Source organism: Callorhinus ursinus, unplaced genomic scaffold (genome assembly GCF_003265705.2).
Source record: "Callorhinus ursinus isolate GAN/ISIS: 27379988/994484 unplaced genomic scaffold, GSC_fseal_2.0 scaffold58, whole genome shotgun sequence".
In the NCBI taxonomy this organism is placed as follows: Eukaryota; Metazoa; Chordata; class Mammalia; order Carnivora; family Otariidae; genus Callorhinus; species Callorhinus ursinus.
Window position 1 is genome coordinate 7,763,955 of NW_027397120.1, and position 26,171 is coordinate 7,790,125.

Sequence of the window (26,171 nt, forward strand, 5' to 3'; positions counted from 1 at the left end):
CTGGGTTCCCGCATCTGCACAATGGCCTTGCCGGCAGCACTCAGCCTGTGGGTGTAGGACAGTGAGTGAGTCCATGGGTGGAGACCCTTAGTGCCCAACAAACGTTAGTGAGCACCTTGTGCAGCCTGTGGCAGGCACGTGCTGTGGGGGCGACAGATTGGAGGGCTGGCAGGACAAGGGAAGGACAAGGGCAGTTGTCCTCATGGCCCCGGTGGGTGACAGGACGGAGCACAGCGCTGAGCTCGGCTGGACAGGCCAGAGTGGGGCACATAGAGCCTTTCCTCACCCAGCATTCTCCACTCCCAGATGTCTTAAGGTGTTTTGGGGGAGGAAGGATTGAAAGCATGTGTTATACTTTAGTTTGCAGTGCGTCTCTTAACAAGAGTTAAGACTGGGGAAATCTTTTAAGCTTTCTCTTTAGGAAACAAAATCTCTGTTTACTAAAAGTGACTTACTTTGGTCCTGAACAGAGAAAAGTAAACGAGTGTGAGCGTCACAGCCTGGCCTCGGAGCCTTGGCTCTGCTCTTGCCAACCTCTGAATGCGAGTGTGTTCTTTGCAAGGCTCCAGGGCTGCGCACCTCTCTGGACTGAGAGTGGGAGGTGCATTTACCTCCTCCTTAGATTCTCTTTAGATTCTTTGCAGCTGATGTCTTTATTTGGTTTCGCCCCTTCTTTCAAGTCCACGAGCTGCCTTCACAACTGCAGTCAGCATTGGGGCAGGTCATGTGGTCACAGCTGGGGTGCTTGCCCCCCCCCCCCGCCTGGCCGCCTCTCGCTGACCCCTGGGGTATGATTCCAGTTGCCTCTGGACCCCTGTGCTATGTGAACGTGACCGGCCATCTGCCCAGGAGCAAGAGCTCATCTCAGCTCGTTAAAACTTTTGAACCAAGCCCTTGACCCAGTTGACAGAGGGAACGGCCTTTACCCTCCTCAGTAGTCACTGGGCTTCTCTTGGCACAAGCCAGTGGTTCCTGACAGTCTCCACCCACATGTCTTCTGAGCATTACACCTCGTCAACCCCAGCCTGGCATCCTGTGGGGTAAACAGGGTGGACAGTCTTGGCATGAGAGATCGCCTGCTGGATTTTGGGCAGCCTTGCCCCCAAGGAGACCCCTTGCTACAGGAGTGTGAAGGCTTGGTATTATTTACTGGGTTCTGGGCGGGGGCCCTGACTCCAGGCTGCAGTAGCCCCTTCCCCTCAGACGCTGGCATCCGTGGTTGGGGCTGGCCATGGAGAGCCCGCTGCAGAGGACCCATCACGGTGGTTGGGGTTGGATGGCTTTGACACAGACCCTTCTCTTGGACATGATGAAGCTATGACTAGGGGCTGTGTGAGGTAAGAGAGACATCTGGACTGCCTCTGGTCTTGGTGGATGTGACAGAACTCATTTTCCTCACCTTCTGTGCCTCTTTAGATGTGTCATTGTTCCTGTGGTGACCACAGGCCTCCCTCCCATGCTGATGGTACCCCAGGCACAGTCCAGTCCGTCGGTATCTAGTAAACGCCCTCTGTGTGTGTCAGGCCCAGAAGAATCCAGAGATGAGTAAAGCGAGTTCCTGTTTTTGCAGAGCTCACAGGCTTGTGTCATGGACAGTGAGATGGCAGTTGTTTTTTTACTTTTTTATTTTTAGTAAGCTCTACACCCAATATGGGGCTTGAACTCACGACCCTGAGATTAAGAGTCGTGTGCTCTCCCGACTCAGCCGGCCAGGCACCCCAAGACACAGCAGTGGTTTTGACTGAGTTCCTACTATGTGCCAGACGAAGCATGATGCATCTAATGGAGATGTGTGTGCACAGGGTGCTGGTGAGACCATAGTCCCGTGGGGGTCACAGGAAAGTCATTTCAACCGAGCCTAAGGGAGGAGGGTAAAAAGGCTTCCTGAAGAGTCTTGAAGAATGAGCAGGAGTTGAGACACGTAAAGGATGGGGAGCAGGAGATGTTCCAGGCCACGGCGCCGTGAATGTGGAGGCGTGGAAGCATGATGCTTTGGGGTGTTTGGGGGAACAGCAGGTGGTTGACAGCCACCCGGACCTGGGCGCCTGGGTGAGAAGAATTCGTTGGGCTACGCTGGTCAAGGTCAGGATGGCAGCAGGTGCAAAGCAAAGGAGTCCCGTCTTTAAGCAGAGGGCTGGGAGCCGGGAGCCATATGTTGATGCTTGTTGATGCTTGCACTTTTGAAGGCTCAGTGTTTGGGGAGTGGCAGTGCAGGGTGGGTTGGAGCAGACAACTGGGAGCCCACTGAGCCATGGGAGAGGTGAGGGCCAGAGGGGATAGCGCTTGGTCAGTCACCACCTGGAATGCGGGGGGACAGCCTTCTCCGGCAGTCCTCACTTGGGGCCACCTTCCAGGGAGACTGCCCAGGGGCCCAGTCCTTTTGACCCTGGAGTGACCTCCTTGGAGGGCACAAGACTAGCTCCTTAGAATGTGGAACTTTCGTCAGGTGCCATCTCCTTGGCCAGAGGAATGTGGTCTTTGTTTATTTTTAGTAGGAGCTCTTGCTTTCAGCAGGGACACTTGGGATTCCCAAGAACTTCCAGAGTTCCTTGCCTGTGCCTACACTGGAACTAAAGAAATCAAAAGGAACAAAACCTTTTGGCATTGGGTGAGTTGAAAACATCCGGTTCAGTGTAAAACTACCTGTTTTTTGTTTTTGTTTTTGTTTTTTCACCTTAACGGAAAAAAGTAGCAGGTTGGTGTGATTGAAAAAGGAGCTTCAGTCCCTTTGGGCTCTGTCAGAGCGTGTTCTCACCGGTGTTCTCCAGGGGTGGGGGAGTTGCTGACACAAACACGCGAGAATGTTCCGCCTTGGGTCACCTGACTCCTGGCGCCCAGTGCTTCTGTGGCCTCCACACCCTCAGATGCCGGCCCAGATTCCAGGCCCTGTTGACTGTGTGCGGCATGTGACTTAGGCCCAGGGGAGGAGAATTGAGGAAAATAGCGAGCCTATGAGGATGGGCAGGTCAGCAGCCCATCTTGGCTTTTGGGGTGTCTTTTCCAAGCCCTGTATGTAGGCTTTTGCCCATCAGCATTCAGGCCTGAGAAGAGAAGTGAGTTAGCTTTAAATAGTGTTAATTTGGGCAGTAAACCTCCTTGTTCATCTAATTCCCAGGGAGGTTAGCAGACACCTTCATGTATTAGAAAGAAAAGTAGAAGAGAGATGGCGCCTGGCTGAGGCAAAGTAGGCCAACAGGTGAACTGTGAGCTGGAGCAGAAGAGCCACATGCTGGGAATAGGGGCCAAGCCTGTGGCTCCGAACCCGGGCTGCGGAGGGGGCGATGGTTCACAGGTGAATGGGTTCTGACTTGCCTAAGAAACCAATCCGTTTTCTAAACTTGTGGGAGGTTCAGGCATGTCCCTAAGTGTTATGGAAAAGACTCCAGGGCATTAGTGCTCCGGGACGCGGCACTGGGCCCCAGTGACCGCTCTGCTGGGTCAGAGCCTAGCCAGCATGGTGTCTGCCCGCGGGGGCCTGGGGAGCCTCCCCGGGCCTGCAGATGTCCTGCTCGGCTTTGAACCTGTGTGAAAATGCCTGGCCCCGCCCTTCTCCTGCACTTGTGCGAGAGTGACTGAGCAGGCTGCCCCTGTCCAGTTTCTGGGGGATCCGTGGGGTCTGGGGGAGACCAGGTGATTTCCCTCATGAGTGGCATGGGAGTGGCATGGCCAGGCTTCAGGTGCTCCTGGGGGTACTGGGACCTAATTTCCAGCCCCGAGCTGTGGCAGAAGGAGAGAGCTGGGGCCCAGCTGATTTGGCCTGTCAGGCTGGGCCCATTTGAATCCTGTCAGGCTGGGCCTTTTGCTGATTTGGCCTCTGCTCAGGTTTTGGCCCAACTACCTGGTGGCTGCAGTTAAGCCAGCATGTCGGCCACAGCCTGTGGTGTCTTAGGGCCCTGGAGGAGAAGACAGTCATCCAGAGTGCCCTCTCCTGTGCTTGGGAATGATCCTGGCAAGGAGATGGGGGAGAAGACTTCAGGGATGGGTCTTCCTCCTGAATGCAGGAAGGAGGACTCGTCTGGGCCTGCTCGCAGGAGGCTCGTGCAACCCTGTAAGGAATTGCAGAGAGCATCTCTTGGTGGCCCCATCGCAGGGCTGGGATAGTGTTCTCCAGTTTTAGAGGACTCGTGGGGAGGCAGTGCAGTGAAGGGTGAGGCTCTGCGGCACCCGGAACCTCATTCTAACCTAGCATAGTAAAGGGAAACTGCCTGGGGAGGTTGTCTTGTGGTGTGTCGGTGATCACATAGGAGACCAGCAGTCGGAGCACCCAGGACGTATCCAGCTTCCGTTCACCCCATAAGTACTTTTAGAATGCCCACTCTGTGCGGACATCGTGCTAAGTGTGGTACAGACTTCACATTTAATTCTTCCATCCCCCTTAAGGACCGGGTGCTGTGATGGTCCCCACCTTATAGATAAAGAAACTGAGGTTTAACAGGATAAAGATGCCCAAGTTCATCCCGCTGGTGGGCAGTAGTCCTGGGATTTGAACTCCTAGTTCTGTGTTCTGTATCAGGGGTTGGCAAACTCAGCCCACAGGCCAAATGTGGCCCACTGCCTGCCTTTGTAAATAAAACTTTATTGGCGCACAGCCCATTTGTGTTTGCGGCGTCTATGGCTGCCTTCGTGCTACAGCAGCAGAGCTGAGTGGTGGCGACAGAGACCATGCAGTCTCCAGAGGCTAAACTGTTTACTGCCTGGCCATTTACAGGGACAGTGTGCTGACTCTTGTCCATGTGGATGCTGTATGCTCTGTAGTGTATGGTAGTCAGTAGCCACATAGAGCTATTTAAATATTTTTCAGCTTTACTGAGGTATAATTGACAAAATTATTAGGTTACTTTAATTAAACTAAGTGGAATTGAAAGCTCAGTTCTTCAGTCACACTAGCCACATGTCAGGTGCTTAGTGTTGGACAACACAGGTGTAAACACAGAAACCTCCACTGGGGGGACGCACTCTAGACTGTCTTCCAGTGTGTAGAAAAGCCAGATCTGAGAGAACCAAAGGAGGCATTCCAGTGAAAAAAAGAACACTGGGCTTTCCCGGCCCAAAGCACGGAGTTGAAAGTGAGTTCGCTGACTCAGAGGTGATGGAGAGGTGGGTGACATGATGGAGGGAACACGGGTCCAGAAGAAGCTGCCCCCCCAGACTGCTGTATGACCCGTGGGCAAGCCACCCAGACTGCCCGGGCCACGGGTCCTGACTGCAAGTGACCAGTTGCTGACCCCCTTCAGCCCCGCCCCGCTCTCCAGCCTGTGAGCCCAGCTCCTTTCTCTGCACCTCTTGGCTCACCTCATCAGTGGTGCTGTGCCTGGCGTGCCCCTGTCCCCATTCCCCCCGCCCCCCATGCTGGGATAGAAACCTTTTTGCTCTGATGAAATGGCCGTGTTTCCATGGGCACAGATAAGGAACTACTTTATTCATTCAGAACGGTGGCTGCCATGGAGCTTGAGGAAGGAAGATGAGTCCCAGCTCCCTCAGCTAGCTCATGTCATGTGGCTTTCCCCTTAAATGCTCTTAGCTGCAACACTGAGGCAGGTCACTGACTAGCGTGGAGCTCTTGGCCTGCTTGGTTCCAACATTCTCTGAGTAAGAATCTCAGGGCGCCTGGGTGGCTCAGTTGGTTGAGCGTCTGCCTCCGGCTCGGGTCATGATCCCAGGGACCTGGGATGGAGCCCCAGGTCAGGCTCCCTGCTCGGCGGTGAGTCTGCTTCTCCCTCTGCCCCTCCCTCTGCTCATGCACACTCTCCTTCTCTTTCTCTCTCTCTAAAAAGTAAATAAATCTTAAAAAAAAAAAAAATTCTTCAGACGCTAATTAGGGGCAGAGTCATTTTGAGGTGGGAAGGCACATATAGAGAGCATGGGTTTTCAGTTCACCGGACCCAGTCATAACGCATCCGTGCTAGAACCAGCTCCCGCACCTTCGTGCACGCTCACGGACCTGAGTGTGGAGGAGAGCTGTGTGGTTGTTTGCTGCTGGGCCGTCCCTGGTCTGCAGATGGCTGCTCTGGGGTCTGTGATGACATGCTGTGTGTGGTCAGGAGTCTGGTGCACTCCCGCTCTTGGGAGCGGCTGGGCCTGTCCGTGTTGGTTTATATGGGTCCAGTCCGCACGAGTCTCCCCAGCTTAGCCGTAGAGCCAGAATGAAAACTGATAGTGCAAGAACAAGATACGGGGAAGAGTTTTCAGAACCTCGGGCAAGAGTGAAGGAAGGGGAAAACCAGACCAGCCTGGTGGATGTAGCCATGGAATAGGTGCAGGACCAAAGCACTTGGTAAGGAGGAAGTTGGGGTGAAAAGGATGCACACGGACAGGTTTTGTCTCTTGCTTTAAAAAGGAAAAGAATAGCCCCGGAAGGCCGGGCTTGCCTGCATGCCCATCTCTTGACACTGCTTGCCTCTAGCCGGCCACTCCCCAAATGGTCTCCTAGGTCTTCCTTCTGTAGGCAGTGGAGGGCTGGGAGCATGGCAGGTTGGGCCGGGCCCAGACTTGCGCACTGCCGTCTTCATCGCCCAGAAGCAGGGAGAACCCACACGTGTGCAAGAAGAACGGTGGTGCGAAATAAGATTACAGTGGAAGTTGTTTTTTGTACTTAGGGAGTTAGCTTTTGTTGAGCACCTACTATGTGCCAAGCACTGTGTATACATCCTCATCTACTGGTCCCACAATCAGTTGTTAGGTAATTAGCCCCTCTCTATGGGGAACGAACTGAGCTCCAGCCATATCCTTGAAAACGTGGGTCCTGACCCCCGTTCATCTGTTTCAAAGCCTGTCTCCTCGACCCCTGGTGTTAGCCCCAGTCAGGGACCGTGCTGCTATTTGAAAGAAATCTCTTGCTCCTCTGGATAGGCTCCCCAGTTGCATTTTTATCATGGCCTGTGGGCAGAGAAGTAGGTTGCTCTGTGGGTTGACATTTAAGAAAACCCACTTCATTGAGCTTTCCCTTTTAATGTGTTGTTATGGTACAAGAAGTCTTCGTTTGTCCCAGGCTATTTTGAACTAAAAGGCAGGAAACCCCCCTCTCATTTCTATATCTCGTGTAGAAGTCATCAAAACAGAATCCTGTGTTCTGTGCAGGAGATGTGATTGAGGAAGCAGCTGTTCTGTTCACCATGACCCGGCCGAAGCCAGCCATCTGTAGGCGTCAGGGATCCAGAATCGTCTGTTCCATCTGCCGGCTCTACTTGCATTTGTTTCAAGTATTTGGCATGGAAACTCTTTCCTGCCCCAACCCTGCGTTGTGAGCGAGACCAGAAGGGAGCCCTCCTCATGAGGGCAGGGCAGGCTCCAGGCCCTTCTCTGCTCCCGGGGACGCCACAGCTCGCCCTCTAGAGTGGAGGCCAGGCCAGGGACACCACCCAGGTCGGTCACCTCCCCACGTACGCAAGTGGGAGGGCACGTACTGTTGGGAGCTGGGAGTTTCGTGGCTCTACTTTGCTGTGCTCGGGATTTCAAGACAGTCTGTGCTTTCTAGTCATTGTTGGGCCTTGAGCTCCCTCAGAATGAGCCAGGAGTGAGGCAGACGGACGTGCGTGACTGGGATACTGACGCCCCGCGAGTCCACGCGGTTCTGCAAACCAAGGTGAGGCCTCACCGTTCGGGCCACTTCGGTCTGAGCAGTCAGCATCCATGAGACCAGAGGTTGCGCTCTTGTGGTCTGGGGGCCAGGTTCTCAGGCACGATTTGCTTGGCTCCCATGATGCTTTATGAATTTTTGAGTTCTTGCCGACATTTCAAAGCTGGGGTTGTACAAAGAAGTCTCGATTTTCAGCTTTTCTTGACAAGTCCAGAGATTCTGAGTGTTATTGTTGGGCCCTTTTCCCCACACAGCCGCCCAGTGCTGGACATAGTGGTCAGAGGAGCTAGCTGTCCTCTCCCCAGCGCTCGCTCTCCGCACACACGACAGCTTCCGCCTGGCGCTCTTCACCCATTTATGTTCCCTGCTTGGCTCTGGAAGGCACTGGAGTTTGAGATCCCTGGAGTAGACAAGACATTTTGAGGACAGACTGAGATGTTCTGGCTTTCCAGGTAGTTTGGTGCAGGGCGAGCAGTGGCGAATGGCCAGGCTCCGGGTCGTTCCCACCGTGGTCCCGCCAGGTCTCCCACCTGCAGGCCTGCTGGCCGGGGTCAGCCGGCGCTAAGCAGCGGGGACCTGCTGCTTTCCCCTCAGTGGAGCGCTCCGCCTGCTGCTCCCACAGCGGCCGCTGACCCTAGGAGGACAGCACCCCAAACAGGGCCCCTAGCTCAGAAACCAGCCTCGGCCCGGGTGCCTTCCACCCGGGGGCCCTGGGACGCCCTGCAGCATCTTTTTCCTCCCCCCTCCCTGCCCCCAGCCCTCTGAAGTCACTCAGGTGCTTCACCCAGTTTAGTCTTTTTAGTCTAGAAGTGCCTCCGTGACTTTAACAGATGCTGCAGGATTTTTTTTTTTTAAACGAAGATTTAATCTTTAAATTATCTTGACAAGCAGTCTAACTGCCATTTATCAAGCAGATAATTTCTGCTGGTGGTAGAAAGAGAAAGATTTCCGAGAACAAATGAAAACATACGTAGATCCTTCTAGCTCAGTCTCTTTGGCAGAGACTCAGGGAAGGAAGCGGAAGTGAGGAAAAGATTCTCCAAATGGCAATTTATGTTTTTCCAGGAATTAAGGTTTTCTTCTCAGAGTCCCCCCAAAATTTAGTATCAGTTACCTCTTTCACTTACCTCTTTTGCTCAGCCCCATTTTTTCCCTCGTGTGGCAAATATTCTGCAAGCATTTTTTTTCTCCCCTTCTGATTCTGACAGCATTTCATTAGATGGTCAACCTTTGGGCTTCTTAGTGTCACTCCAGATTGTTTGCTTCTTACAGACAAGCGCTAGGTCATCTGTACCTAGATCCCCAGGTCCTGGCCCAGAGGAAGTGCTGGTGGTGGGCCTAAGACTTGCACCCCTTATTGGTCTCATGGCCTTTGGCAAGACACTCGACCTCAGTGGACCCCAGGTTTTTCATCTGCCATGCTGTCCTCCCAGTTAGCAGGGTTCTGGGTACCGAATGCACAAACACATTGGTCGTCAAACTTTTGGGAGCACCAGAAACACCTGGAGGGCTTGTTACAACACTGATTGCTGGACCCCACTCATAGAGTTTCTGATTCAGTCATTTGGGGTGGGGACTGAAACTCTATTTCTGACAAGTTCCCAGGTGAGACTGTTGCTGCTGCTGGTCCGGGGACCACACTTTGAGAAGCACTGTGCTGAAACCACATTGTTGAAGCGGGTGTCATATGCTCTAGCGTTACCTCAGCAAGGATGTGGGTCAGCCTGCGCAGGTCCCAGCTAGTGATGTGAATGCCTGCCCTTGGCAACTCATGAGTCTGATCTTCCTTTTTATTTTTGCACTGCACGGAGGTACATACTTACAAAACTTTGCATCTTATTTTCTGGGAAACTTGAGCCTCGATGCCCAAAGAGGTTTCATTTCCAGTTGCTATAGACCAAGTGCGTTTCTCCCCCCGACCCCCCAGATTTGCACGTTGAAACCAATGTGATGGTGTTAGGAGCTGGAGCCTTTGGGGGGTAACTAGGTGTCGACGGTGGAGTCCTCCTCAATGGGCTCAGTCAGCACCCTGATAGAAGAGTCCCCAGAGAGCCCTCATCCCTTCCGCCATGTGAGGACATAGCAAGAAGAAGAGTCTCATCTGACGCTGAATCTGCTGGCCCCATGGCCTTGGACTTCCCAGTTTCCAGAACTCTGAGAAAGAAATGCCTGATGTTTATACACCACGTAGTTCATGGTATTCTGTGATAGTGGCCTGAGCAGACTGAGGCACCCACCATTTTCATGGAGGCTGTTTGTCTTCAGACTTCCATTGTCCTAGTTAGACATTGATTTCCTACATGTAGGTGATTCTTTCTCCTATGGCATGCCGCCCACTGTCCACCTCTGCTGTCCCTCCCCTCCTCGTCCTGACCCTTGACGCCAAAGGAGGGCAACGCTGGTCATTCTGGGTTTTGAACTTCGGTTTCTCAGGTTTGTTTTCCCCGTTCTCACTGAAGCAGGGCCCGTGTCGGGTTGAGCTAACAGCCAGCACAGAGACGCTGGATGACCCTGCCTCACTTGCAGTCACCCTCTGGGGCAGCTTGCGTCCCTCTTGATGCTTGTGCATCTCTAGCATCTCCAGATGCTTCCCCAGACTTCCCAGGAGCCGGTGCCTGGCTGAGGTGCCCTTTGTCTCGGGCGCCCTGAAATCAGCATCCCCATGTACTGGTGGGAGCTGGGTTGGGGGGGGCACCGACAGTGCCCAGAAGCAGCTGTTCTCATCCCTTCTTTCTCTTACCGGACGACAAAAGAGCCAGCCCGGGCTGCTGGAAGTGAAGGAGAACTTGCTACAACCGGGGAAACCGAGGCCCAGAGCTAGCAGCGAATGTGCCCACGTCCATACAGAGTCAGCCAGTGGTTGGTCAGGTCTGAGTGGTCCAGTTGTTGACGGCCTGCAAAGAGGGATTTCATCTCATTTTTGGTTCCCGTTGTCCAGAGTGAGTTTGAGATCACTGCTCATTGCATGTTTTTAGTTTGAGTCGGACTGGCTAGGAGGGGACGTCGGTTACCAGTTTTGCCAAGCTTTGCAGTTTTCCTTGCATCTCTGTTCTGTAGAGGAGTGTCCCCCTTCCACTCCTGCTGTTTAAAAACTCGGGGACAATAAAGCAGTCATGGCTTTGAATGCAGCGCTTCTGTGGTGTTGTTCTGAGTCCTTTCTCATTGCCCCGGTCCTCTGCCATCCCCAGGCCAGGCCCCGGCAGCTGAAGCACATTGGCCCTTGTGCTTTTGTGCTTTCATAGCCGCGTAAACACGTGGTGAGCGCGTGCTTAGCACATGCCTTGAGCACATATTTGTAACTCGGGAGTCCGAGACGATTGTGACATTCTCATATGGGGTTGTGCGTGGCCACTCCCCCTTCCCAAGAGAGAGCACAATTCTCGTATTGTGTGTTGGCATTCTGGGTTAGCCGCGTGGGTCAGCGCAGGGGCTGCTGGTAGACTGGCAGATAGAAATAACCGTCCTGTGGCTTTGTATCTTTACGCTGTCGTTTTACGGAAGGGAGAGGTTTGGGATACCCTGTCAAGACCCCCTGGGTCCCCTGACTTTGTTCAGCTAAGTAAACCACCGGCCGGTGTCTCTTGTGGCTCAGCTTGTTTGCCTGATGTTCTTGCTGGCAAACGGGAGAGCAGGACAGGTATGGTAGGGCAGACCGCCGAGAGCTAGAAGGAGGAAGAGCAAGGTGGAGGCTGGGCAGGGGGTAGGGAGGTGGGCGGAGGCCTGAGGCCACCTTCAGTGGCAGAGCCCCCCCACTTCCTGGGCCTTAGGAGGGGCAGTGGCATCAGCTGGACACGTGCCCAGCATGGGGCTCCTTCTGCCAGAAGCTGGGGAGGAGCCCTAATCTCCCAGCTCCCCAGCCTGCTGGCTTCCTCCTGGGACGCCTTCGCTCTGTCTTTGGCTCTTGAACTCCTACCCGTCCGTGAAGGCCCAGCACTCAGACCACCTCCTGTAGGACATCTGCCCAGAATTGACCTCCCCACTTGGGATTACAGCCCACTCCTCTGTTCTGTGGCATTCATCGTATTCTGGCACTTACTGTGCCTTGTGGTGTACGTGTTTGAACACTTGGTGGGTTGTGTGAACTTGGTTGGGTCCCTCTGTCTTCCTCCCTCAGTCCCTGGCACAGTTCGTCCGGGGAGTGTTGCACTTGGGACCAGGACTCTGACACCAGTTCTGGTGGCTCTGGGAGGGGGACAATGACAATAGACAAGCACGGCAGCAGCTGGTGCATTTGGTTGTTTTTCGGGCACTCTGTGGACAGACGGTGGGGTGAACCTGTTTCTTTCAGGGCTGTTTCTGATAAGGAGGATGGTGTGCTCACCTTCAGGAATCGGGTCAACTCTCCCAAGGCCCTTTGAGTCTCAGAGCCATCAAGGTGCAGGTGGAAGGCTCTGGAATGGCTCAGCAGGGCTTCCAAGGCACCTTTCCCCGAAGCCGGGGGAACCTGGTTGGCTATGTCCTCTCCTCTTCAGCTCCCCAAGGCCTTTGCCCTAACACAAGGAGGTCCTGCTGTCACATCCAGGGTGCTGAGAAGGAAGTGGAGGTTGGGTTATAAATGAGGTGCCCCGCCATGCTCCTGCACCCACGTCCTGCCAAAAAATCAAAAAAGGGGCTCAAGACCCGGTGAGCAGCTGCTCCCCAAGCTGCTTGTATTCCATTCCACAGCCAGTTCCAAGTAATTTGGAGCAGAACGCCTGGGCTTTGCCTTACCTCAGGACCTCAGCGAAGCCCTTCTTACAGGAAGGAGTCTCTCCGGCCTTTCTGCAGGGTGCCGCACGACCAGAGTGAGCTTAGTGGGCTTCGTCCCACCCTTCAGAACCCCCGCCCCGGGAGGTACGAGAGAGAAGACTTTGGGGATTTGACCTGAGAGGTGCCATGGAGTTCAGGTGCACCTGTCGTTCATTATAACCGATGTCAGGCAGCGAAGTCTCTTGACTTTGGTTTTGGCAGATGACGCTGGTCTTGAATGCGTGGTGGCGTTTGCTGTATGAAGGGGGTCAAGGGCAGAAGGTGGAAGGCTTAATGTAGATTGTTGCTTGTCTGATTAATTTCTGCACAGACCCTGTAAACTAGGTTGGTAGATATGACTCAGCCGGATCAGGAGGGTGAAGTCCTGTAGGAAGGTGAGGTGAGGGTGTGATCTGCGAGTGGGTGGCAGATGGGAACCTAGTGGTTCTCATCTCCCTACCAGTTCTTCTAGAGCCTTTGGGTCCCTCTTACATCACCTCCTGTGTTTCACTGTGATACTTGTGATACTGTTTGGGGCCCTGAGGCCCCGGAGATAAAGAGATCGCTGCTCTCCCATCTGTGTCCCAAGTGCCAGCTCCTGAGCAATCAGGACCGCTCTGCGTGGTGACCTGGCAGTTCTGTGGGAGTAGCGCTGGGCCGTGGCCACGGTCAGAGCCCATGGAGCTTCTGGAGCCACACTGGCCTGAAAGCCACGCATGCCGCCCAGCCTGGGGGTGGCTCATTTTGCAGGAGCGGGAGAATGTAGCTGTCTGTGGACCCCGAGAGTCCATAAACATTTTAGGAAGAGGATGTTCTTGCTGCAGAGGTGGGAGATGAAGGTGTGAAAGCTGGTGAATGACTGACTTCCTGGGCCTCCAAGAAGCTCCTAATTCACAACGCGGTTAGTGTCCCTGAAAGACACCGTGTGCTTAAGGACTGAACTTGGAAAACGAACGTGCACAACGGCCCTGTCTCTGCTCCATTGATACGTAAGAGAGGGGCTGGTCCTGTAACCCCACCTCCCCCAACCTTGCGTGACGCCAAGATCGCCAACAGAGCAGAATGTCAGGAGGGCTCCCTGCTTCCCACTTCACTGCGTGGGAGGTCACCACAGAGGCTCTTGATGGCAGTGAGTAAGGAGTTGGCCTTTGCTGTTGTCCAGTTTCCTGGACCTTGAGCACGACAGGTCAGGTTGGAGCAGGACCGGGAAGGCTGGCCTGCACACACAGCCCACGTCAGCCGTTGCTCCAGGATGGGTGCCGTTAGCTCTTACCATCCTTTCTCACAGCTCACACACCTTCGAATCCGCTGTTGAGACTCTGCACACTCAGCGTTCCCGTGTGCATGTCACAGGCGAGGAGACCGAGCCTCAGAGAGGCACAGTGACCTGGCAGGTGGCTGCATGTAAATGCTCACTCGTCAGAAATGGAGCTCCTCCGGCCCAGGCTCCCATTTGATGAGGCCCAGAGACTGAGAGTGGCTTGGCCAATAGGCAGAGCTGCTCAGGAGCAGAGCCAGCTCCAGAGCCCACGTTTCCTGAGCTCTGCTGGCTCTACCCAGACCACACGGCCTCTTGTGGGGACATTCTCTACTTTTGATTTTGCTAAAAAAAAAAATTTTTTTTTTTTTAACTTCTTACCTCTTTTGGTGTTTCTTCATGGTTTGATTAAATTCACTGTACTTGTAAATAGGTCTGACTGAAGAACAGGTCATGGTCGTCTTAGGCTAAGTGGCTTAACATTTCAGATTATCTTTGGGGCCCTTGCTGTGTCTCTGCATCCCCTACTCTCTGCCCTTCTCTCCCTCGCCCTGGTTTGGAGGCGAAGGGCGTGTCTTGGCTCTGTGCTCAGTAAGTACTGGTTTTCTTCCCCTTCCTACCCCTTGTCCTTCATTTCCTTCCTTTTGAGTTTGCTCAGCTTCATTCTAGTCCGTAGCACACTCGTCTCTCTTGGTGTTTGGTGGGTTAAAATGACACGAATGGTAGTGGGAATTACCGGAGTGTTCATAGGAAACTTGTCTGTCGGTTGTTTCTCATTGATAAACGAGCTCCTGACAAGTCATGCATGCAGTTGGCTTTGGTTTCAAGAAGCAACACCGGCTGTCTCGTTCCCATGTTCAGATTTGTTTTGGCTCTGGGTCCCGACACTTTCATGTCCCTGTATAATGTTACTCCTCCCCTCCTCTGGAAATGGTATTTGCTTAAAACCCCAGAAAATCCCTACAACACTGAGAGTGACTGCGTAAAGTCCCAGAGAACAGAGTCCTGATGTGATTCAGTGGCTCATTTTACTGTTTTGTTTTTTCCCTCCAGTAAGATGGTCTCTTAAGGGAGCTGGGGCGACTTTGTTCAGCCATGGGCATGGGGTGGGTTCTTTTCTAGGCAGGTAATGTGACTGCTGGTCCTTCTCCAGATGTGGACCTTTGGTGGCCTTCGATCACCTGAAGGACTAGGCCAGGGAAGGTATATTCATCTCAGTTACAAAGAAAACACCTCCAAGGGTACACCTTACTTTGGGGTGGGGAGTGAGGGTTGGGTGAGCAGGTGCTTGACTTTTGCAGCGAGAATGTACCTCTTCCCCCCTGAGAATGGGATGCAGGCACATGCCAGCTATGAGGCTTTAGGTCATTTTGCCTCTGGCAGCCTAGCCCTCCCCCTTACCCCAATCACGTGCAACTGGGAGCCCTGAGTGAGCATGAAAATCAGTAACGGACTCTAATGTCCAGCAGCCCCATCCCAGGAGTGAGGTGCTTGAAGGATTCACAAGCCTGTTTCCTGCCCCCAGCAGCTCATGCTGTGGCTGAGAAGACATGATCTTTGTTAGCCACAGCATTTAGTAAAGGCCTACACTCTGCTTGGACTCGTGCTCGCCCGAGGACTTCAGTGCCCGTGGGGACATTCTTTAAGAGCCCCCACCTTACCGAGTTTTACCTCTTTAACCTTCCACCTGAGGTGGGCAGAACAAGGATCACTCCTTACAGATGACAAAGGATGAAAGGGTGCTTAGCAGAATCACGTAGCTCACGCAGGGTTCTACCGCTCGTCTGGGACCGAGCTGGGTGGCCGTGTGGATTCTGGACAGGGATCCGCTGCTCTTCCCCAGTTCTGTTGACTCCGCCGACAGACCCAGACGTCACGTTCCTGCCGTGGCAGGCTCTGCGCAGAGACCAGAGGATGACTGAGGCAGGTCCCCACCCAGACTGTGCGTGTGGAGGGGAGGGCCCCCCATGAACACCCTAGGAGTGGACTTGGAGAGAAGGGCAGGGTGGCTGTGGTTGAGAGACAGCCGGAGGCAGAGGCCTGGGGAGAGGGGGTGGATGGACCTGGATTCCAGCTGGTGTAGCAAGAAGCCAGCACGATTTTCCGCAGCCCGGGGGCACCCTGGTGTTCCTGGGGAGCACTTCACCTTCTGCATGGCACCTGGCCTAGCTGCCCATCCATGTAGTTAGGATAGAAGGTGAAGAGGCCCTCTGGCATCCCCACGCCCTGCCTGCAGTAGAACCCTCGCGCTGTGTTTCAGCAGTAGATTCCAGAAGGCTGGTGTTCAGCCTGCAGTACTTCACGGTGAGCTGCGTAGAGGAGGGCTGTACTAGAAACCTAGCATCTGTGCTTCCGCATTTGGTCAGTTTAACTGAGAAATCAAATACTTGAGGGATCCTTACTGTGGAATTCACAGATCCTGGAGTAGAAGAGTCAGGGCTCAAGACAAAGATTTTGGAGTTCAGCAGATGTGGCTTGCTTGAGTCCTTGTTCTGTTCTTCACAGCTGGGTGGCCTAGGGCCTGTGCCTCAGTTTGTCGCTCTGTAAAATGGAATAGTAACAGTGCCCACTCATAAGGACACTCTGTGGTTGCACTAAGCAGAGAATCCAGCGCGGTTGCCACGGCTATTCTTATTTTACTCACGCTCCGCTAAAAGGTAGACTCTGTGTCACCTCCTATTTCTGCAAATACAGACCAAGAAGATACTAGGAAAGTGGTAAAAACAAACTGTAGTTTCTCCCTGGATTCTGCCTCTACCGTGGAGTTCCCTTAAATAGGCAGTGTTTGGTATTACGCACGTCTGTGGTGTTACTATATGGACTAAAGAGGCTCTGTGGGTCTCTGGTTTTCTGTGTGTTGAAGGTGGTGGAGGCATAGCTGTCTCTCATCATGTATCCTTCGGGAGGATTGAAGGTCTGGGAACCTGGGCCGAGGGAGTTCATGAAACATCTCGCTGCAGCCCGGGCACACATGCTCCGACCCCGGGTCCCCTTACTGAGCTTCCAGGCCCTCTTCCCGGCGCTACCTGGGCCTTGGAAAGGTCGTGCTCTGGTGAAGTTCCTGCGGCTTTTAACATTCATCCTTCAAACTCTGGGGATGTAGGTATAGAGACCGCAAGCCAGAGGTAACCCTGGGAAGGTTCGGCTCCCTTTGTGGGGCAGTGAGGAGCCTTGATGCCGCCCTCCTAGCAGTTTGTCGCTGGTAGAAGGTGGCAGAAGGCACGACCCACCGAAAGATGCGCTTCGCCATGTGTCCCTAAATTTGCTTCTAGGTCCTGTCCCCAGACTGCTTTTGTCACACGGACCGCTGAAGTGAGGCAAGTCTAAAAATGCATGCGGCCTTCCTGAGGACCTTGCAGAAGGGGGCTGCTTCCCTCCCATTTCCGTTGCCTGATGGGAGGGGAAGGGGCAGCGCTGAGGAGTGGCTGGCTCGAGTCATCAGGAAAGTCACTGTCTGTGGTCAAGGGCCTGTTTAGATTTTGCGCTGAGTGCTGTGTTTAGGGTGGTGAGATAGTTTTCTGCTATAAAACTAAATTGTGCAAGTAATCAACGCAGGATACAGATACTCCGTAAAAGAAGGAAGACTTTGTCTTGGTGATTCCTGGTGTGGTCAGTTTCTTTTCAAGGGATAACCCTTCAAAGTGCATTGCAGAAGCATTTGGTAAACTCCTTTAATCTGCTTGAGAGTTATATAGAATTTTAGAGTTTACAAAACTCCTTTGCATATCAACTCACTTAGCACACATAGGCAGGGCTTGGCCACAGCAGTGTCAGACAGCTGGGTTCTGGGGTTGCAGATGGATGAAGGCACACTGAAGATGGTGGGACAGCAGCAGGAAAGCCTCACGTTAGGAACGACGCGTGTGAGGGAGCAAGCTGTCCCCTGTGACCCCGGGGAGAGAGCGCTGGAGAGGCAGGCCTGGCTTCCTACCGCACCCTTGCCCCACTAGCTGTAGCACCTTGGGCAAATGCCGGGGGTGTTTCTCTGGAGTCTCGGTCTTCTCATCTGGAAAATGGGAGTTCTACTAACAGATGCCCACGCTTAGAAACGCGAGAGGTTAAGTGAGAAGAGCCCAGCCTGTGGTCGATGCTCAGGCAGGTGGGAGGTGGAGGCCAGGAGTATGGCTGTCGGGGGCAGGTGGAGGGGCTATAGAGGGGGCGGGGGGGGGGGGGGGGGGGGGGGGGGGGGGGGTGCGGCTCTGGGACTGAGGTGCTGTGGCACTGGATCTGGGGCCTCTTGCCGATGGTGGGCGGTGTCGCCTGGTGCCCCCTGACGCCTGTGTGTAACGCTCCACCCTGCAGGCCTGGTTCTGGGCACAGTGGTGGGGGAGGGGCTGTCTTCAGGTAAATGCACCCTTAGGGCAAAGACTTGAGGGGCGGGCAGAGCCCTCTGCCACCACATCTGTACCCGGGAATAGCCAGCTGGACGGGGAAGTGGGATCACGGGTCAGCAGACCCACCACCAGCAGACCCAACACCCAGTGTTGCAAATGTGTCATTGCCTTTTGCTCTTTCAGTGGAAATGCTGGAGAAGGTGAGTCACTGAGCGGAGGCTCCCGGGGTCAGAGCTGGAGAGTAGACACGCCCCAGAATAAAGACAGGGCCCGTGCCAGGGGGAGATCCCTCCTCCTGTGGACAGTGGCACCCCAGATGTGTGTAGAGGCGGGGCGCGAGGCCCTCCGTCTGCCGTAAGCACTGTGCAGGGAGTCTAATTTGCCGTGTAAATATGGGCACAGGGAAATGACAGTACAAGGTGTAGACAGAGGCAGGGAATCTGCAGAGATGCGCCGGGAAGATGTTGAGAGACAGACAGTGGCTACTTGTGCAGAGGGGGCCGGGAGCTGAGGTCTGGGGCCTTCTCTGTGCCCTACGCTTTCATACGTGTTTTTTTTATCTCCCATCAGCCCCCAGAGCAAAGGTGTTCCTGCTTTCATTTGAAAGATTGGGAAACTGTGAAGTCGGGTGACACGGTCAAGGTGGAGGCATGGCCGCCAGACCCCACAGTGCGTGTCCTCGCCCCGCCTCGCACGTGGTCTCCTTGGTACAGGCACTGGCAGCCATGTGGGCTGTGGCTTTTTTTTTTTTTTTTTTAACCTACAGTATAATTCATTCTTTTGATAGTTACTCCTATGAGTTTTCATAAATGCATAGATTGAGTGGGCTTTTTAAATTTTGAGAGCATTGTAAATTCACATGTAGTTGTAATAAATAGTAGAGGTTCTGTGTACCATTTACTCAGTTTCCCCCGATAGTGACATCTGGCAAAACTATAGTTGGGCATCACAAGCAGGAAATGGAGGCAGACACAGTCGAGGTACCAGCCATCCCCATCACTGCGAGGGTCCCTCCTGCTGCCTTTTCATCACCACTCCCACCCGCCTCCCGCTCCCACACCCCCAGCCCAAATCCTCATCTCTGGCCCCGGGTCCCCCTCCTCGAGTCTTCATTTCTTTCGCCTTATCATTTCAGGCATGTCCTGTGAACGGAGTCATGCCATAATTAATATGTGGGGATTGGGTTGTTTCCCTCCGCATAATTCTCTGGAGGGTTATCCAAGTAGGTGTCAGTAGTCCATTTCTGTTTAACACCGAGTAGTATTCCGTGGTGCACCTGTACCAAAGTTTGTGTAACAGTTCACCCCTGGAAGGATATCCGGGTTGTTTCTTAGTTTTGGCTGTCGTGAGCAAAGCTGCCGTGAACATCCATGTGCAGGTTATTGTGTGGACATAAGTTTGCATTTCTCTGGGATGAATGCCAAGGAGACCCCTCGCTGGGTCATATGGTAGTGGCTTGAGTGGGCTTTTGAAAGATGCACTTAGGATGGAGGGGCTGGTGAGGGGTGGGGGCCGTGCTGCAGGTGGACGTCAGTGGGAAGCATGTAACCCGGGAGCTGGTCCACTTGGGTTCAGATGCAAGATCAGCCCTTATACCCTTGGTGAGTTGCTTTATCCGTCTGTAAAATGGGGTTAAATGAACCTGTTGTGTAGCTGATGTGTGTAAAGTACTTGGTGCACAGTAGGTTCTCAGTAGATAGAAGCTGTTCTTCATATGAGTTAAGAGAAAACCCACCAGACCAGAGCGGGGTCTGTGCCCCAGAGGTGGCCTCCAGGAGACCTTCATCACGCTAGCTGTGGCTCTGGGACACCTCCTTCTACCTTGGGCAGAGCCATGCTCCCAGTTGTTCCTTCACAGGTGGAGACTACCCCCCACCCAGCTTCACCCCCAGCTTTTCCCTGAGCAGTCCCTGGCCCTATTCTCAGACTCGGCTCTAAGTCTCTGGACGGGCATCGGCATTCCTTAGTGAACTTGGCGAGGCCCATGCCACGGATCAAAGGAATCCCAGGGAATTCCAGATTGTGCCAGGCTCTGCTGGTCTGGATTTGCCTCACAAGGTCTGAGAATGTGCCTGGATCATTTCAGTTGTTGCTACGATTTAGCTTCATTCCAAAATGTATGTTGAACTCATACTGTATTCAGGGTTCTGTGCTAAGTATTACAAAGGTCCCCCCTAAAATCACTTTTCCGACAGATCGCAGTAGCCCAGCCCCTCGGGGAGCCGCCTATGGCCACATGATAAAGTCTGCATTCAGTTGGCATTCTGATCTGTCAGGCTGGTTTGACTCTGTCTTCCCAGCTCCTTGTCCCCACGCTGCCACCTCTCCACATACCCTCTGCTCCTGCCACCAGGGTGCTCACCGAGTCCCGTGCACCATGTACAGGGCAGGGCCCCACGCTTTGCTCACAGCCTTCCCTCTGCTTGTGTGCCTTTCCTTCAAGTTGAAATCTTGCCTATTTTCTTTTTAACCAAAAAGGTATCATATGTACTGGATGAGGTATTCAAGCAGCACGCAAAGCTATATGATCAAAGTGTCTTCCACTCCAGAACTACGGTGCCTTCCATAAGGCAGCCATGCTTTTGGGATCGTGCTGTACTCCTCTTGCTGTATTCATTTCACAGTGTGTCTTGGAGAGGGTTTCACATCCGTACGGTCAGAGTTGCCTCGTTACAGTTGGGCCTAAAGCGACGTGGTATCCCTTTACATGGTTCCACTGTGCTTTGTGGAAACAGCCCCCTGTTGATGGCGTCTTGGTTGTCCCCACTCCTGGACTACTCTAGGAGTGTTGCCAGCAATTCCAATAACTATGCAGAGGGGTCTCTTTACAGCTCCGCTCTGGTGCCCCCTACTCCTGCCTGCCTTAGTTGGATTTGTGCCTGCATTCATGGAACTCCCCATGACCCCCGAGGACAGGGATTGTGCTAGACCTCCTTTCTCCATTTGGCACCTGCCGTGTTTGCTGACCACCTGTTTCCAGGAGCTTATGGTGCTCTGGTATTCACCCCTCGCGCTGCCGATGCGAGTCCTGGTCTCTTGTAGGGGCTCCAGTGGGGGCGGAGCTAGAAGAGCAGGGCCGCCCACACTGCTGCCTCCGTCTGGCTTTGTGTTTGCGGTGCCTGTTGGCTGCATCCCGATGGCCTAACGCGTTTCTATGGCAATGGACTCCCACAGCATCATTCTTACTGGCCACCTACTGTTTCACCAGAGGGATGGGCCATAATATGCCCGGTTCCATCCTGGTGGAATTTAGCTTTAAAAAATTTGATGGAATTTCTCTTTAAAAAAGACCCGAGAGGACAGTTAGATGCTTGGGTGTCCACTGCTGAGAACGAATCAGGACCTCCTGTCTCCCTGATGAAAATAGGGACGGTAGCTACTGTTTAGTGAGTGCTTCCTCAAATGAGCTAGGGCTTCTCACGGAGCAAAGGGCTTGAGCTCTGTTTGCAGATGATACGGAATCTTCTGAGGCAGGCACTGTTGTCCCTACGTTATGGAGAGAGAGTAAGTAACTTGGTAAAGGTCCCTCAAGACAATGCATTTCAAGAGCTGGGATCCCAACCCAGGTGCGCTTGACTCAGGACCTGAGCTTGTAACCACTAAGCTGGCCTGCCTTGTTAGGGAAGAAAGAAATGGGGGGTGGGGGTGGTAAAGGCAGGTCACCCCTGGGCCTTGGGCGAATGGCCGGCTGCTCCAGAACCCAATGAGGTTGCACCCAGAAAGAAGATGGCCGCCAGTAGGCCCCGCCTCCACCACCGAGGCGGCACAAAGGGTCCCTTTGAAGGGAGAGTCCGTAGCACCCCCCAGCCCCGCTCCCTAGCCAAGCGTCCAGGGGGCTGGCGGGCATTTCTGGCTCAGCTTTCTGGCCTGAGCTGGGAGGAGTGGTCTGACATTCTTTCCTTGAGCAGCTCACTCTTGGTCAGAATGTGTTGCTTCTAGACTGAGGTGGTGTTGAAACTCTGGTGTGACCTGGGAACCTACACGCCACCAGGTCCCTTCCTGCACAGCCAGTCCTTTGAAAATGTATTGATTTTCCCCCTCCCCTTCCCCACTCTTGCACTTTGGATGAACCTTGTTTTCGAAGAACAGTAGAAGGTAATTTTCCTGTGCTTGCCAGCTGGCCCGTAATTGAGCAATTCCAATAACACCCACTGTAAAGTCTAATCGAAGTAAACAGGAAAATATGATTTACAGTCTGGGCAGCAAGTAAATACCAGGGTGCAATTAATTTTTACACAGAGCAGCAGATTCTAAAGCATTTTCTTGCACTGAGCAGTTTGTTTTTAATTATAGATTAGGAGCTGCCCTTTTCTGCTATTATTGTCATTATTTTTCACTTTGTGACGGTGCTCTTCAGGTTCCTTGCGTGCGTGTGATTTTCCTTGAAGGTGTGACCACCGAGGGGTGGGATGGGGAAGTAGGGACGGGAGGAATTAATGTGTAAGGAGTGAGTTCTCAAACCTGAGCTAAGACCTTGTTCTTTCAGCGTTTGCTTGGGGGGTGACGCGGGAGGAGGTGCTGGTGGGCTGTTCAGAATGGCGCCATGAGGGCTCCTGTCACTGCTGGCGGCTCTGGGTGGTGTGGGCAGGCCCTGCGAAGGCTGTGACTTGGTTTGGCCCAGTCTGGGGAAGGGGACAAAGCTACAGAGGCCCCCAGTGTTGCAAATGTGACATTGTTGAAAGTGGCGCTTCCAAGGGTGGGAAATATGTGCCTTTAAATGGACCCGCCCGATTCTTCCAGTAGCTTCTGTTCGTAACGCGGTGGAGGACAGTAGCCACCTTGCTGCCTGAGGCTGCCTGAGGGCTGGTCCCTTCAGTTTTGACTGTGGGGTTGGTACGTGTCTGACCCTCAGCCTTGGGCATGTACCGAAGCGGTCTGTAGGGCCAGCTGGGTATTAGATGCCACGTGACTTGAGTACACTCTGGGGACAGCAGATTGTGACCAACCCAGACCCTGGGATAGGTCTTAAAGGTGCCACGTGGCTGAGTGGAGACCCATTGCTGTACCCGCTAGTGCGTTGGCTTTAGGCGTGCCTCAAGGCTGGCACGGGGGCCTCTGAGAAAGGGGTCCTGGCCTCTGCAGCCATGATGCATCTCCTTCAGTGGGGAGGCAGTTCTGTTTCTGAGCAGGGCCCCAGCAGGAGGGTGCGCGGGCAGTTCCCTCAGAGCCCCGGTCTTCCCAAGTCCTGAATCCCTTGCCTTTCTGTTGTCTTTCCAGGAAGTTGAGTGCACTTGGCCATTTCCTGGAGGAGCCCTTCCCCAAGCGTGAGCAGCTGATTGGGAACTGTTCCTGCTGATGCCAGTCACCTGGGAGGTGCCCAGGAGGTCACCTCTGCCCAAGTCTGCCCAGCTGAAGATGGCTCGTGCCCACCCTGGGATGGAGCCCAGCGCCTGAGGTCCTTACCATGGTGATGATCCTAAGTAAAAGCCTCGACAAACAGGGAGCTGACTCCAGAGCATGCAGGACCTTCAACCCTGAGCTGGTAAGGACCTCCTGGGCCTCATTTCTCTGATGACCTTTTCTGAGGCCTGATGTCCAGGTGGGGCTGTGGACTGAACATGCAGGCTTAGCAGACTAAGTCCAGAGTGCCCAGGGCAGAGCTCTGGGAGATGTTGCAGGCTGGGGCAGTGGGGTGAAGTAACCCAGAGCCTGGCTAAGTGCTTGCAAGAAGCAGCTGGAAGGAAGGCCAGCACCCTGGTAAATAATACCAAGCGGGGTTCTGCCGCCCCTGCCAGGCTGAGACTGGCATTCCTTCTGGTCTCCACCCAGTAAGGGGAGGTGGTTTCCCGAAGGGAGGTGGTGCCCGAGTGGGGGCCAAGGTCAGGCCGCACTTCCAAAGGGCGGTGCGGAGGGAGAGCTGCTGCCTCAAGAATGTCAGGGGTGGGAGACGTGGAGAAAGAAGGTGTGGTCTGGCGGCCAAGGTGGTGGGCCGTTGTGACAGCTGCCCTTCCCGCCTTCTCCCCAAAGTTATCCTGTGACCAAGTGGCCTGATGGGCTGGGCCAGAGAGGCAGACAGCTCGGCCTTCTCAGACTGAGAACAGGGGAGTCTCTTAACCTCCCTCCTTCCAGCCCTAATTCCTCAGAAGTGAGTGGGGCTGCTCCCCTGCAGAGGGGGCGGGAGGAGGTCCCACTCTGACAGAAATAAACCTGAGGAGGAGTTTTGCAGATTGATAAGTCTGCAGGACTTCCCACGTTGCCCGGCACCCCTCCTGGTGCCCTTTGCAGCCCCTCTTGAGTGCCCACCCTAGCACCCTTGTGGGCTCCCTCCCCAAGCTCACACCAACCATCAGGCCAAGAGCAGACAGGCCCGGCTGGGTCTCCAACCCTTGTAGGAGTGTGGGAAAGCCATCGAGACCTGAGGCCTTTATGTACCACCGTGTGTGTGCCGGGCACTGGGCTGGCAGAATTCCACGAGCAAAGATGGGTCAGGTCTCTGCCCATCACGGCTGTCTTTCCAGTTTGCACTGAATATGTGTCTGTAAATAGATTCCCTCTCGCCGTCCCCACGGTTGCTGCTCAGGTCCCGCCTGCTGTCCTCTCTTGTCTGGGAATGTGTTGTAACTGGTCTCCTGCTTCTGGCTCCTTAGCTGTTCTCTACCAGCCACCAGAGGGACTACAAGGCGGATGCATCTCTCCTCAGCTCTGGCCTTCTGCTGGCTTCCCATCTCCGGCCGAGCAGACGTCAGAGCCCTTACCAGGAGGCCCAGAGCCCATGTACTCTGGCTTTCTCTGACCATGCTGCTCTGTCTCTGCTTTCCCCCGCCCCCTTCACTCTGCTCAAGCCACATTGACCTCCTTGTTCAACATGTCAAGCTCGAGCCTGCCTCAGGGCCTTTGCACTTCTGCAGCCTGGAACACTCCCCCTTGGCAGGACTCCTTCCCTCCCTCTCTTTCTTCTTTGTTCACTCGGCCTAAAATTGAACTCTGCCACAGCCACCCTCTCCCCCACACTTTCTGCCCTCCCCCCCTTCCCTCCTAGTGCCTGTCACTTTCTGACATTTCGATCTTGTTTGTTGAATGACTGCCCTGAAATGTGAGCTTCATGTAGGCAAGGAATTTTGTTTCTTTTGCTTGTTGCTGAGTGCGCAGTGCCTGAAACCAGGGCCTGGGACATGGTAGGTGCTCAGGGATGTTCATAGAGTGAATGGACACGGGTTCCTGCAGCCCAGCTGCCGCCCAGCTCCTCACTTTTAGTTCCTCTCTCGCTGCTGCTCAGGTTCACAGCTGAGGGTGCAGGTACGAGCCGCTCTGCTTTCTGCTGTGTGGGCGGGGGCGCGGGGCGGGGGGTTTCCTGCTGAAATCTGAAGACTACACGGAGAGTAGCTCTGACCAGAAAGGAACGACCTCCGGGGTGAGGGCTGTCTGGAGGTCCCAGGGGAGGGTCCCTGCCCGCTTCCAGCTGTGCTGTTGGCCTCAGCAGCTGCCGTGGAATTGGTCCCATCGCGGGGCCAGCCTGGCTGGGGCTAGCTGTGGAGCTGGCCCCGGGGCACGTGAGCCCCAGTTCAGCTGAGCTGCTCTTCGAGGAGACATGGCCTGAGTGCCTGCCAGCAAAAGCGTGGCCTCCCGGCCCTAGTGGGGGAGGGGAAACTCATCTACTCAGAAAAGTCGAGGGAGGCCGGCTTCCAGTCCAGGCATGCACAGGGAGCAGCCGAGAAAGACCCCAGATCGTTTGAGTCTAGTGCTGACGTCCCTGAGACGGAAGGGAGGGTAAATATGCTCTCCCCTGCCGGCAAGGTTGGGAGGAAGTGGACAGGGGCTTTGCTTCGGCTTCCTAAACTGGCAACGCCATCCTCGTGTAAATACCATCAAGATAACAACAGGAACATGGAAAAGCATTTCTCTTTTGTTTTCTAATCAGGCTAAGAAGATAACAGAAAGAGGGGGGCGGTGGGCTTCAGATTAAAAAAGAAAACGTGAATCACAGGCCACTTTGGAATTAGGGAAGCAGTGAGAGAGAAGTCTCAAAGTGTGGGTGAAAGCCACCTGGGGGCCACCCAGTCACCTTGGAGGCACTGGGCAAGGAAGCCTGTAGCCCCTCCCTCCTTGCCCTCCGAGGTCTCTTGTTCTTTTTCTAAAAATGAAATGCTGGTGACAAGTGACCGGCCTTGTTCCCAAGAGAGATGTAGGAAAACAGAAAAAAGGACTGACAAGTGCTCAGCGTTTTGCCTTTCCCTGCGCCTGGCCCTGGGGAGAGAGGTCCGAGGGCCCCGCCTGGCCCCAGCACTGGCCTGGCTCGCACAATGCACGGCAGTGAAGATTGTGCTTCAGTCTCCCC

The 26,171-nt window shown here is 54.1% G+C and overlaps 1 protein-coding gene across 4 annotated transcripts in view; it reads left to right on the plus strand.

Moving 5' to 3' along the window:
• FAM53B (family with sequence similarity 53 member B) overlaps positions 1-26,171 on the plus strand; it is a 120,135-nt gene that overhangs the window by 22,832 nt on the left and 71,132 nt on the right. For 3 of the 4 annotated variants that reach the window (XM_025880136.2, XM_025880138.2, XM_073884688.1), the window contains exon 2: positions 23,114-23,378. In XM_025880136.2, the coding sequence (XP_025735921.1) occupies positions 23,301-23,378 (78 nt within the window). In that variant the 5' untranslated portion in view covers positions 23,114-23,300. Of the gene's footprint in view, positions 1-7,563; positions 7,583-23,113; positions 23,379-26,171 lie in introns of those variants that run through there. The other variant, XM_025880137.2, reaches the window with a different exon arrangement.